Source organism: Haplochromis burtoni, unplaced genomic scaffold, assembly GCF_018398535.1.
Source record: "Haplochromis burtoni strain Fernald_Lab_line unplaced genomic scaffold, NCSU_Asbu1 Contig_100, whole genome shotgun sequence".
NCBI classification, from domain to species: Eukaryota; Metazoa; Chordata; class Actinopteri; order Cichliformes; family Cichlidae; genus Haplochromis; species Haplochromis burtoni.
Window position 1 is genome coordinate 1580526 of NW_024582461.1, and position 12840 is coordinate 1593365.

The 12840-nt window shown below is 40.5% G+C and overlaps 2 protein-coding genes across 2 annotated transcripts in view; one reads left to right on the forward strand and one right to left on the reverse strand.

Moving 5' to 3' along the window:
* hemk1 (HemK methyltransferase family member 1) overlaps nt 1-6836 on the forward strand; it is a gene marked incomplete in the record, with an annotated part of 10822 nt that extends 3986 nt beyond the window's left edge. The window contains 6 exon segments of the mRNA XM_014335204.2: nt 4518-4582; nt 4712-4761; nt 4855-4960; nt 5602-5697; nt 5979-6089; nt 6239-6836. Coding sequence (XP_014190690.1) covers nt 4518-4582; nt 4712-4761; nt 4855-4960; nt 5602-5697; nt 5979-6089; nt 6239-6311 — 501 coding nt within the window.
* Nucleotides 6837-6965: 129 nt separating this feature from the next.
* On the reverse strand, nt 6966-9180 carry cish (cytokine inducible SH2-containing protein). Its single transcript, XM_005927415.3, has 3 exons — nt 8805-9180; nt 8225-8388; nt 6966-8002 (listed from the first exon to the last, which is right to left on the reverse strand). The coding sequence occupies exons 1-3, from the start codon at nt 8822-8824 to the stop codon at nt 7506-7508; spliced, it is 681 nt and encodes a 226-aa protein (XP_005927477.1). The 5' UTR covers nt 8825-9180; the 3' UTR covers nt 6966-7505.
* Nucleotides 9181-12840: the final 3660 nt, after the last annotated feature.

Genomic DNA, 12840 nt, shown 5'->3' on the forward strand with positions numbered 1-12840 from the left:
TAATCGTGATTAAAATTCGATTAATTGAGCAGCCCTACACACAACCATTCACACTCACAGTTAACCTAACCCCACTAACTGCACATGTTTATTCTGTTGGAGGAATCTGGAATACCTGGAAAGAACCATCCTAGACACAAGGAGAAACATTTCGTCATGAAAGAAAATGGGCAAAACAGAAGCTACACTCCCTTTGAAATATACATGTCCACTCTTGCCTGTTTATTTTTTTCTCTCTTTCTCTCCTTTTCTCCCTTCCTCTCCCTCTCTACTCCTCTATGAGACTTTATGCTGTCAACCAAAGGTTGAATGTAACAGTGAAACAGAATTTAAAACCAATAAAAGGCATAAACTGATCCATGTTTAGAACAATATTCAGACTGAATAAAGGCTGCTACTGGACACAGATTTCCTTTTGACTTGCTCTCAGTTGGATCTGGAGCTGTACTGTAGACAAACAATGAAGCACAGAACAGGAATAGACATCAATAATAAACTACATCAGCCCCTTTTGCTGGCAGCTAGCGATATACCAGCAGACTAATGGCTCCGAAAGCTACAATTAGCTAATAATTTCAAGTGACTTAGGCTACTTTAGCTAACATTTTTGACGTTATTTAGAGAAGTCACAACATCGCCCCTGCATTATCAGAACAGTTTGCACTTTTGCTATATTTCAGTTAAAGTTTGTTTTGAGTCTGCATCACTTATTTGTGTCATAAAATTGCCTCTCCATCTTCTTTCTGCCGCAGCAACGAAAAACGTACAACAACGCTGGGCAGTTTTCACTCTTCAGTAGAGGAGTTACTGTAGCAAAATATAGCGTTAGAAGACAATGTCAGAAAATAATATTAAAATCTATTATCATTACTACTATTATTATAGTTATTTTTAGGGATCCTGTGATGAAATATCTCTATTGTAGGACTGTTTTTAGTCGCAAATGAGGGGGAAACACTTGCGTTTACAATGTTTAACACATGCTTCAGAGCCAAGTGTTAAGCGAAGCATCAAGTAAAAGAATTTGTGTCAAGAATTTTTTATCATCGAATTATTCGCACTAGTTTGTAGACAGGTCTGTCACCTCCATTCAAACTATGATCACAGCAATATGCTGTAACACAAAGCAATCACAACGAGTTTTGTGCCAACCAGTCAGCGAATACATGTTTTTCCCTAGCAACAGGTGGTTGTCAGGGGGTCAGAGTCTATGGCTTTATTTTTGTGCCACTATTCTGAGCGCACGTAAAAAAAAGAATTGTAGGTGCAAGTGTTGCATTTTGAGGAGAAATTTATTTTGAGCGAAGAAAAGCTACATTTGAGTGAACAAAACTCATTGCTGCGTGCAAAAACTGTATTTTAGTGTTTGCTATTATCCACACACACACAATAGCAGCCCTCAACATTTCTGCCCGTGTGCGTTTAACTCTTTCTGTACGCCGTTATATTTGTGCCACAAAACCAGCCAATCACAGACTTGGATGCAAAAAATCTGATTGGCTACTTTGGTCTCCAATCAGATCCATTTTGTCGAAAACTCAAATGAGGCAGTGGCGGAGTTTGAAATATCACTCTTTCTGGGTCACAAAATAAACTTTTAAGATATTTTCATGCGAGAATGGTTCTGTGTAAACTTCAAAAACCTGCTCGATTTATCAAAACATCACATATTTGCATAAGTGCTCTAATGTTTTCGGAGATGCTTGTTATACCCACCAGCTGACCGGGTGGTCACTCGGGTTAAACATAGTATAAGGCTGAACTGACAAAAAATCGGCCGACTACACCACCAGGTATTGTAGGAAAAACCATAAAGCTTTTGAATTAAAACAAACGCTGTTGTCACAGTGATGTACACTGTCTTGTTGGTATATATGTATGATTTGTATCACTTTCATGTTTCCCTGTCACCACATATCCAAACCGACATCATGACCAGCAGCTTTTACAGCTGTGGCTTTGGCAAACATCAGCTGATACTAGAAAGTAATATTAAATAAATTCTAACAACAGCTTATCAAGCTTAAACGTGCTGCTGTTGTTTAGCGCAACATCCGCTGGTTTCCTGTTTCTGGTGCAAAGTTGGCGATAAACAAACAAGAGAGACATCAGCTGATCATTGATCAGTTTCATGATTGAAGTAGCAACAAGAGAGGGAGGGGAGAGAATGAGAGAAGAACAGGCAGTTGTACAGCAAAAACACAGAATAATTCCAGCTTTGTGTCTTTCTTTCATTCTAGCTGAAGTACGGGACTAATCGCGTTCCTTTTCACCTCAATAAGGATGTATTGTAATTGGTCCAGCCCTGAGTTGATTAGCCAATTGGCTAATCCACCACCTTTCATTGTTTATACCATTACAAAAACAAACAAGCAAACATAAAAATGAAAGATCACCATCGGCCCACCGGGCAAATGTCCGGTATGCGCAATAGCCAGTCCAGCTATGCGGTCAGCTGGTGGGTAACAGGCATCTCCGAAAACATTAGAGCACTTTTGCAAATATGTGATGTCTTGATAAATCGAGCAGGTTTTTGAAGTTTACACAGAACCATTATCGTATGAAAATATCTTAAAAGTTTATTTTGTAACCCAGAAAGAGTGATATTTCAAACTCCGCCACTGCCTCGTTTGAGTTTTGGACGAAATGGATTCTGGGATATTGCATTTCGTCATTTCGAGCTGATTGGAGACCAAAATAGCCAATCAGATTTTTTTGCATCCAAGTCTGTGATTGGCTGCTTTTGTGGCACATGGTGTACAGAAAGAGTTGAATGCACACGGGCAGAAATGTTGAGAGCACACATAGCGAGCGAGCTCAAATGCAAAAACTGAGCGAGAGGGGCTGCTATTGTGTGTGTGGGGATAATAGCAAACACAGTTTTTGCACGCAGCAATGAATTTTGTTCACTCAAATGTAGCTTTTCTTCGCTCAAAATAAATTTCTCCTCAAAATGCAACACTTGCACCTGCAAAAATTTTTTTTATGTGCACTCAGAATAGTGGCACAAAAATAACGCCATAAAGAGTCCAGTCTTTAGGCATGAGTGGCTGCAGCTTTAACAGTTATTTTCCCAGCGACTGCCATCAGCCTTTAGCAACCACTTGCAATCGGTCAGGGTAAACTCATTATTCCTCCATGACCCGGAGGTTGCCAGATGGTCACTGACAGGTCTTTAAGCCTGTGTGACCGGGACCTTATTCGCTTGATCTTACACTGTCACCATGACGGTCATGCGTCCAAATGAGCTACAAACTGAATGTCTGGCGGTTAGTGGTCGTGTGTCTGCAAAATCTCAAGACCCAGACGTTTTTTCTTCCTCATCAACATCTGTCAGATGAGGTTGTGTTTTGAACATCTGTGGTTTTGATCAGGATCCTCTTTGCAATCAGTAACGTTGGGTACAGACTTTCATGTTCTCTTCAGGAAGTTGTGACATTTCCTGTAGCACCAAGCATTTTTGAAACTAATCCCATATAACAAGCAAATGTCAGCTTGTTTAGATGCTGAACGTGATGCATCAATTAGAGAAAAATTACAAATTGTGAAAAACACCGACGTAAGTTGGTGGGCAGTCGTGTGTTATGAGAACAGTTTCAATCCTGGCATTAATTCTCTAAGTTAAATAAATTCCTCTGGAGGAATGGAACACCATGCTCACCTCGGGAACGTCAGGTACTGACACAGGTGAATGTCATGGCCTTATACACTCAAACTGCTGTTTGAGCTTTTTGACCCATAGCCATTGGAAAGTGTTGCTCACTACTATTGTCAGCTTAAGTCTAAATAGATAAATTGCCTTAACCTAACAGTGAGTATTCATACAAAGGCTGCAGCTTTTTATGCGTTATTTAGTTATTCTAAAGAACATTTGACAGTGGATTCTTTAGGCTGAGATAATTGAGTGTTTTTTTGAGGCTTGTGATGACCATATGTTATGTTTCATTTTTTAGTGATGACTTATTTATTTACTATTAATAGACTGTAATGGCGAAGGACCAGACAACCACAGTGTTACAGTTTGTTGAGTGTTTTTTATTTACAGAGTTAAAGTGCAGCTTTCCAGCTGCCTCGCTCTGCGCAGCACACACCGCTCTCTCGTCCGGTCCCGGCATCCTCCTGAAATAGGGAAGGCATGACCCGGTGATGGAGAACAGCTGTGTGGGTCAACCTCCCCTGACACAACACACTGAACCCCCCGCTCCACCCCTCCCTGTAGCCGAGCCACATTGATTAACAGGGAAAAAAATCAATAGGATAACTGATATGATAAATCATTAGTTATAGATTTCCAGTTGATAAGCTGCAAATCTGCACATCACATGTACATCTTCTCATCTCAGCTGATCAAACATGCACTCCAGTTATACTGTGATATTGTGTTTGCATGTTTTAGACTCTCTTCTGTTATCAGATTATAAAGAAGTAAAAATGTCCCAATTTTCCCGTGCATACAAATACAGGAAAACAGAGAGAAAACTTCTGCGTAAAGTTAGTTCTTGTGTTTTGTTTTCCAGCTTAAAGGCGTCGCCCTGGATCAGAGCCAGGATGCAGTGGATTTAACAAGAGAGAACGCACTAAGGTAATTGCAGCACAACCCATGAAAACTATGTTGTAAATGTCCTTTAGCATTGATTTATTTTTATTATAAAGATTACATTACATTATTATAAAGATTTCATAAAATCTGAAAAAGGATTTTCGTCTGCAGATTGGGACTTGAGGATAGATTAGAGATTCATCACATCGATGTCATGAAGGGTCAGTGAAAGTTTTGCATGTTTTTTTCTAAATAACAAAGCTGATCCCTCTGCTGATAAAAAGATTCTTTTGTTTTGTTTTGTTTTTTATCAGATGCAGAAACTCTACTCAGTCTCATTAGGCCAGTTACAACTTTGGTCAGTAACCCTCCGTACCTGTTTTCAGAAGACATGGCGTCCCTTGAACCTGAAATTTTAAGGTGACTAAATTCTCATTTTATATATATTAAACCTGTCTATGTTTAACATTAAAAAAAGCTTTATTCAGTTGGATTCGTAAAAGTTGTTATTAAATGCAGAATGTACAAATCTTTAGAGTGAGCTATTAAGGTTGTATTGTTTAAATAATTGTGAGTAATTACAATGTCATTAAGCATTCATCTGTTGGGTTTATAGGAGAAGGTGGAAATATATGAAACTATAAAAGATTTATGAAAGATAATCTCTGGGCATATAAAACCAAGCAGAATTTACTGTTTTAGGTTGCTTACAAATACAGTTGTATTTATAAAAAATTGTACAATTGTTACAATTTGTTAAACATTGTATTTGTTAAAGCTGTTTAATAAATACAATGAAACCAATATAACAATATTAACATACTGTTTAATATATGTTATTTATGAGTAGCTGACCATTTAATCAATGTTGGGATCTTTAAATTAGAAGAAATGATCATAGTGAAGGAAATGTGCACTCATCCTTTACTTTTAGCTGTAATTTGCATGTAAAATGTAAATCTAATAAATAAGCTTATCAGATTTCATTAGAAAACATTTTAAAATATGTGATGTTTGTATCTATTTTACAGTGTGTGCTTTTGCTGTGTGCTGCTCCCCAGATTTGAAGACCCGGCTGCTTTAGACGGAGGCAAAGACGGCCTGAAAGTGATCAAGCAGATTTTGACCCTGGCTCCCCAGATTCTGTCCAGTTATGGGTAAAAACCAAAAAAAAGCCAACTCTCACACACAGACGGACACACCTGTGTTCAATTCCTAAAGGCAAAAGCGCCTTGTCACAAGAACAGCATGTTCTGAAAAACACATGTATCGTGTTGCCTCTTTAATGTGTTAAGCTTTCTAAAAGACTTCCAGTGAATGCACTTCCAGGCATGTGCTGCTCTCATCTCAGGGTTACTTTTCAAAATCGAGTCCTGTTGATGATTAATTTTTACCCCATTTCTGTGGGTTTTTTGTTTTATTTCCTGGTGAGAAACAGTCGTGCTTACTTGGAGGTGGACCCCAGACACCCCCCACTCATTCGACAGTGGGTGGAGGGGAACGTGGACGGGCTGCAGTTTAAGGAGGCACGGCATGACATCACCGGCAGGTCTGTTCAATAAAACTGCTTTACATCAATATCAGTTTTCATATGAAATCACTCTGCGTGAGCCCACTTTCAGGGCCATCGCTGTGATTTGATTAAGGGGTCTGGGGTTTGGGCATCGGTGACGCCGGCTCGTTTTTTGTGTTTCCTAGGCCTCGATTCTGCATCCTTCAGAAGGAAGAAGTCAAACAAGGACCACAAGCAGGATCTGGACTGAGAAATTAAGATCCTATTACGCTGGCTTTAGCTCAGGTCGCCGCTGCCTCAGCTCCCCTACCCCCACTGAACCACCAAGCACGCGCTCACACTGATCTGATAACACCCAGCATTCATAATTTGCACAAGCGCACATTGTTTTCATGTCACCGCTGCACTTTTAATCTAGTAACAGTCGTGATCACATCCTGCGTCACAATAAAAAATGTGTGCAAGATGGCACAAAAAAAACGCAGGCTCCAAAGCTGAAGGTAATTACCGAAGCTTTTCTCGGAACCCTCCCTCTCAGAAGCTCACCCTCCTCCCAGGAAGCATTCAGTAGTTCTGTGAATCCGCTGACGAACGGTCCTCCCCTCAGCTTGTCCTCTCGCTGACTCAGATGCAAGCGGCGTGCATTGTTGAGCAAAAGCTCACGCAGCACGGCCTTTACTTCCTCACACAATCTGCTTCTCTCGCATACTTAGAGTTTAAAGGCCACTAAGTCTTTGTGTTTCAAAGGTGATTTAAGGGAAAATATTTCCTAACAAGTGTCACAAGAGCAGTCGTCATGCGGGGGTTGGTGATGGCGATCGCAAGCCTTAACACAACAGAAACGTTTGGCATTTCAAACAACACAGATGAATAACAAGTGGATACAAATTTAAAAGCATGACACGCCAAGAGTCCAGCTGGTGGTTTTAATAGAAAAACGTACACATGTAAAAGGTACAAAAAGATGCTGTACTGAGAAAACAAAAATAAAATGGCATAAAAGATGTCTCAGTGTAATCAGTGTACTTCTCAGGAAACTATATACATCTTGAACTGATGAGGGAGGGGAGAAGATATGGACAGTTTTCCACATCCATCATAAAACAGAGTACAGTACTTCATGTTTCTCACAAGTTTTTGTTGTTGTTGTTGTTTTCCTTTTTCCTGGGGTGCTTCGACATCCAGTCCTCAACAATTTAAGTCTGAAACCAGACACAGCAGGATTAACTGAATTTGTACACATTTTGTCACCAAAAACATCACCCTGTGACCAGTATTTTTGCAACTGGCCTCCAACTGCTGAAGCAGCAATGTCTTTTACGGGCACAAAGGACCCGCTTAAAAGTGTTGTTTTTTTTGTTTTTTTTTCCCTTAAGCTGAGATTCAGCCATTAATAGTGATTCAGTGAACCTCCTCTCCTCTTTCTCCTCTTTCTCCTCCTCCTCCGCCCCCTCAGACCTTGAAGGGATAGTCCTGTAAGTAACGCAGCAGGGGCCTTGGGAGTGGTAGCTGATCGGGACAGTCAGTTTGTCTGTTAATGACGAGGCGTGTGAGGTGCTGAAGAGAGGGGAGGCTTTGGGGCTTGTACAGAGCCTGCTTGAGTTTTAGTACCACTGTGGTCTCCTGGATGCCCTGCTGAGAGGCTTTTGAAGGAGGCTCCTCCTCCACTCTTCCCTCCTCTGCCTTTCTCTCTGGTCCCATGTAGTGCTGCACCAGACTGGGAACGCTGGGGAAGGATGACAGGCTGGGTCTGGCCGGGGAGCTGGAGTCGAGCAGAAACTGGGCGCAGCTGTACTGGATCCGTATGCTTGTGGGGCCACGCGCGGTTCTGACCGACAGGGTCAGCATGTACAGAGGGTGACTGCTGTCCCGTACCAAAAAGGCTCCTTCAGATGCCTCCTGAAGAGCAGCGTGGGCCTGGGCTGCAGTCACAGCTCCCCAGTACCATCCTACACACACAAATTCCTAAATATTAGTCACCGTGAACAGATCGTGTTGTCCTGCATGAAGCCTGATGTTTACTTAGCGATGAACAATCAACTAATCTCTCAGAGCAGATAATGAAATGTACCAAACAATACCTGGAACACATCGAGGATTTTTAGGAATGCTTTTTTTTTCCTCCTTTTTTTTTGGAATGAAAAGGACGTGAAGCATGTTTTAAACCACACCTGAATTTTCTAGGTAGCAGAAGTTGCTGGCAATGGCCCTCAGATCTTTTGTGGGGTCCCATCGTGGACTGGTGCTTTGGAAGCAGGGGGTGGGAGTTGCAGTTCCTGCCCGCATACCCCGCGGGGATTCAGTGGACGGGGTAGTGGGCAGAAGAGCTCCAGGACTGGAAATCAGATGGAAGATACTAGTTAGCAGACATAAACAAACACAGCAGGAGGATTTATCACAGCTTCCTTGTTTTTAACCCTGGAATTTTAATATTTTTTGGCTGATTTATTTATTTTTCAAAAAACTGTCTTTATTGCATTTTATCCTATTTTTACTACTGACCTAAACAATGAACTACTAATAACTAGTATTTTTTAAAGGTTACGTTAGATCTTGCAACAGGCCTGCATTTGTCTTGTTTTCACCTGAACAACAATAATAATAATTAAGGCCAATTAAGGCAATTTTACACTTATATATTTTTATATATATAAGTGTATATATATGTGTGCGTAACTGAAATTTCCCGGCTGGGTTTCTTTACAATGACGAGCAAAGAGAAAGCAGAGACACAAAGAAAAGTCAACTCACCCGGGTACACAAAGAATCATTCTATTTCTTCACTTCTCTGGGCTTAAATCCAATCGGACTTCAGAAAACAATCAAAACATACAGAGACTAAAATGTATCTAAAGAAAAAGGAGGGAAAAAAAAAATAAAAATCTGGCTAACAAACAATCCGCGGTGACATGGGTTTCATGTATGAATAGCTCGATTGTAACCCGAAGAGCTCCGCGCACGCAAACAGGCTCTGCTCCTGTCCTTAACACTGATCAGCAGAGAGGAGAACAACAATAAAATATAATAGAAATGACCTAAAAGCGGCTCTACTGTAAAGCTCAGCTCTCCGCAGCACTGCGTTGGAGTGTGTTGTCGCCAGAATGAGATCCCGATGTGTGAAGGACAGAGTGTAAAGGCTTGGCTTTTAAAATTTACCGTTTCCTAGAAGTCTATTCTGAGAACTCGCAGCACCGGCGGCTCTGACGTCACGCCGGCCGCACCAACTCCCACTCCGCTCCAACCGCCGCCGGTTGTTTCGCTTCGCGGCAGGGCTACAGCTTCTCTATTAGCGCTCCTTCGACGGACAAACCGGGTTCGCACATATATGTGTGTGGGTTTTTTTGTGTTTCGGTTAATTCCCAGGACAACCGCCCCGAACCGTGCTGTTTTTCTCTGGCATCTCTCCCCTCGTTTCACCCGGCGGCTCCCCGCCTTCGCTGAACCTGCGCTCCGCTCCCAGGAACCGCGCGGCAGCTTCTGCCTAGTCGCTTTCCAGGAATAATTGCAGAGCTTGACTCCGCCCCGCCGGGCGGCCCTGACAGAGGCTTCATTCTGGGAATTCACCGCCTCGACATTAAAGATAATAGGAATGCTCACTGGCTATTTCCAGTAATATAGATTTCCCTCGATCCTGGTGGAAAAACACGGCGAGAGGTTTTCTAGGAGCTTTAGAGTAATTACGCTCGAGAAAACAAGTTGTTATTGTGACAATAAACTAGAAAAATATATAAACCGGGTTAAGACTGCCGTAGAGACAGAGAAAAGCTGATTGTGCTTCAGTTTGTGACTTCTGATAATCTTCTCTTTTATTGCTCTTTTGTGTCTTGTTTGCACACATGCAGCCCTAGATTAAACTATAGTTCATTTGCAGTTACATTTCTGCTTATTTGAGCTCACCTGGTATTTATTTTCCCGGGAATGTAAGAGATCCCTGCATCGGCCTGCAGCTTACACTCCAATGCATGTAGGTGTTGATATCTTGTTTCATTTACGAGAATATGGCCAAATAAGGGCTGTTAAGGATGATTTCTGACGCTGGGTTTTTGCGTATTGTTGTAAAATCTGTGGCATATCCTGTCCGGCTTTTTAAAATATTTATTCCAATAATACTCAGAGCCATCGCTCAGACATATGTGGTAGTTTGGAAGCAGAGTAATATGTGAAATATGCTGCGTCATAATCATAACCATACCCAGGAGAGCGCGCTGATCCTGAATAGCGTCTTCTCAGAAATCCTGAAATGAGCTTCTTTCTAAGAAGTTCTGTGGACTTTATCTGTCCCTGCTGGGTGAGGTTGAACAAATACCTTTTGAGGCCTTAGGCAAAAAAGCAAATTTTTCAAATATGATTGCAGTAGCATAATTTTTTTATGCTACTGCAATCATATTTTACATACGTATCATGGAAACAGAAAGTCTACAGATGTAATCATTGCTATAGTAAAAAGAAACCAGCAGCAGGCAGGTTAAGGCAGTCACATGCAGTTCATTAAAGCACACAGACACAGAAGAAACTAGATTTAAAGAAATTACATTCCTCATAAATCACTTTGTTTGAACGCCTGTTTATAAATGGTCTGTAATTTATAGCAATCCCCTTCTGCATGATAAAAACAGGCAGGTTTGTTAGACAGACGTTCGAAAAGCATTCATTCCTTCTTTTGCTTTTCTCTCTCTCTTTTTTTTTTTTTAAAATTGCAGCAGATAATTTCATAAGTTTGTGTGAGCAGTTTTGAGAAGGTCATAACACGGTGCTAAAATGTAAGAGGGAACAGCTGTGTGTGTGTGTGTGTGTGTGTGAGTGTTGTGTGTTGTGTGTGTGTGTGTGTGTGTGTGTGGTTTTATGAAGCAGGCAAACAGTTTCAGTGAAAATGTCAAGATGAAGAAGTGCAGATGTTCTAATTGAGATTCTTTTTTCTTTTTTAATTGCAGTGTAATTTTATAGTTGTTGCTTTTGAAAAGGCCACTGCAGTCACGGCACAAGTTTCTAGAAAGCCGGAAGCATGAAGATAAAGAGAAAGGCTGTGTGTGAGAGAGAGAGAGTGCGTGCGCGCGCGCGCGCGCGAGCTTCCTGTGTACGTGGAGTGCAGTTATTTTCTTGATCCGTGGACTAATTGTTTTTTTCAGTGTTAAAATGCCGTTGTTGGGGAGGGGGTTGTGTGTGTGCAAAAATTCCTGTTACTACCGTGGAAGACAAAAGAAATCTCAAGTAAAGAAACATCTGAAAGTCTAAAAACAGAAAATGTGGTTTTAGCTTTAAAGAACTTAAAATTACACTTCAGCTGTCAAAATACTTGCTAAATCATGTTCTAACCATCAACATCCGCTTTAGTGTAGACTTGAGGGCAGCATTTGTGGATTGCACTTCCCCATTTACTTGCACTTTTGCGCTCATTAATGCCGAGACACTAGTGCGCATAGTTTATGTGTTTGCCTGTTTTTGGATTAAGTCCTAAAAGAAAAAGCAGAAGGGATTCATACGTCTTTTTATGCTTCTCTTCAGTTGCACTACACTAAGTTGATAATAAAATATTTCAAAGTTACAGTCCTCTTTATCTTCAAGCTTCTCGAAGTCAGATGGGTTCACGTGTTGTTTCGGCCTATCCGAGAATATTATTGCACATCTTCTGTAACACCGCACCTACGCCTACTAAAAATCTCTTTTATTTGTTTATTTTAAACAGAAATTACTTATTTTCTTTCCAATGTTTTTTTAAAAAATAAAGACAAAACACATGCATGTGTTTCTTAATGCCCCAGCCTTTGTTTGGCACGTTTGTCATATATTACCCTTTTTATACTGCAATAAAATTAATAGTCTGCCAGTAAGCATCAATAAATCTGATAGTAGGGCTACACTGCCTAATAAATCAGCTCTGTGTACTCGTTTTCTGTGCTGTGCAGTATTGCCATAAATTTGCATTGCCACCTGTTCACAAATGTATTCATTTTAAGAATTTCCAGCTGTAAATGACCTCTTAATTTTCACATTCCAGGACAAACATGCTTATCAGCAATAGCTCCAAAACCAACGCCCTAGCCAATCGCATATGTGCGTATGGAATATAATTTTCCTGTTTGAGCAAAGCTCAGGTCCTTAATATGAAGTAATATCAGGCCATAAAAATGTTATCTGACTACACACATTGTCACAATGCACAAGCACTGAAATGTGCTTGATGTGGAAAATATCCCAGTGACCTTTATAGTATCCTATCCTCATGAAACGCCAGCTCTGGTTTGGTTTGCATTTTCAATATATCCCAGCTATTTGGGTTATAAAAAAAGAAAAAAACCTAAGCATCATTATTTTTGAAAGTATGTTCTCGTAATTAAGTCAGCACCATTTAACTAAGTTTAAAAGACTTTATTGAGCAGAATGAAGTGTAAGGTGCGAAAAGCCTGCATTTAATGCCTCCATATGACGATGAAGGATCTCAGGAGCATACATGACTCATGCAGGTGTGTAAAAGCCAGATTTTTCAGTGTAGTTTGTTAAAGTTGAGCTCCTTTTTCTTCCACATTCAGTTCCATTAAACATGATTGTCTAGTCTTGCATTCTGAAAAGAAAACAGATAACTTCCCTCATTTCTTAAATTTTCACAGTTATTGACTGATTTATTCATCGCATAATCCTGTCAGCTCTAATTGTAAAACATCTTTTCACAAAAAACATAAAACTTCACAAAATAAAGATTTTCACCAAAAAAACATGTAAGGAACTTGCATGTTTTTTTGGTGAAAATCTTTATTTTTAAAAGAACTACGACTGCCACGTAAGTGCAATC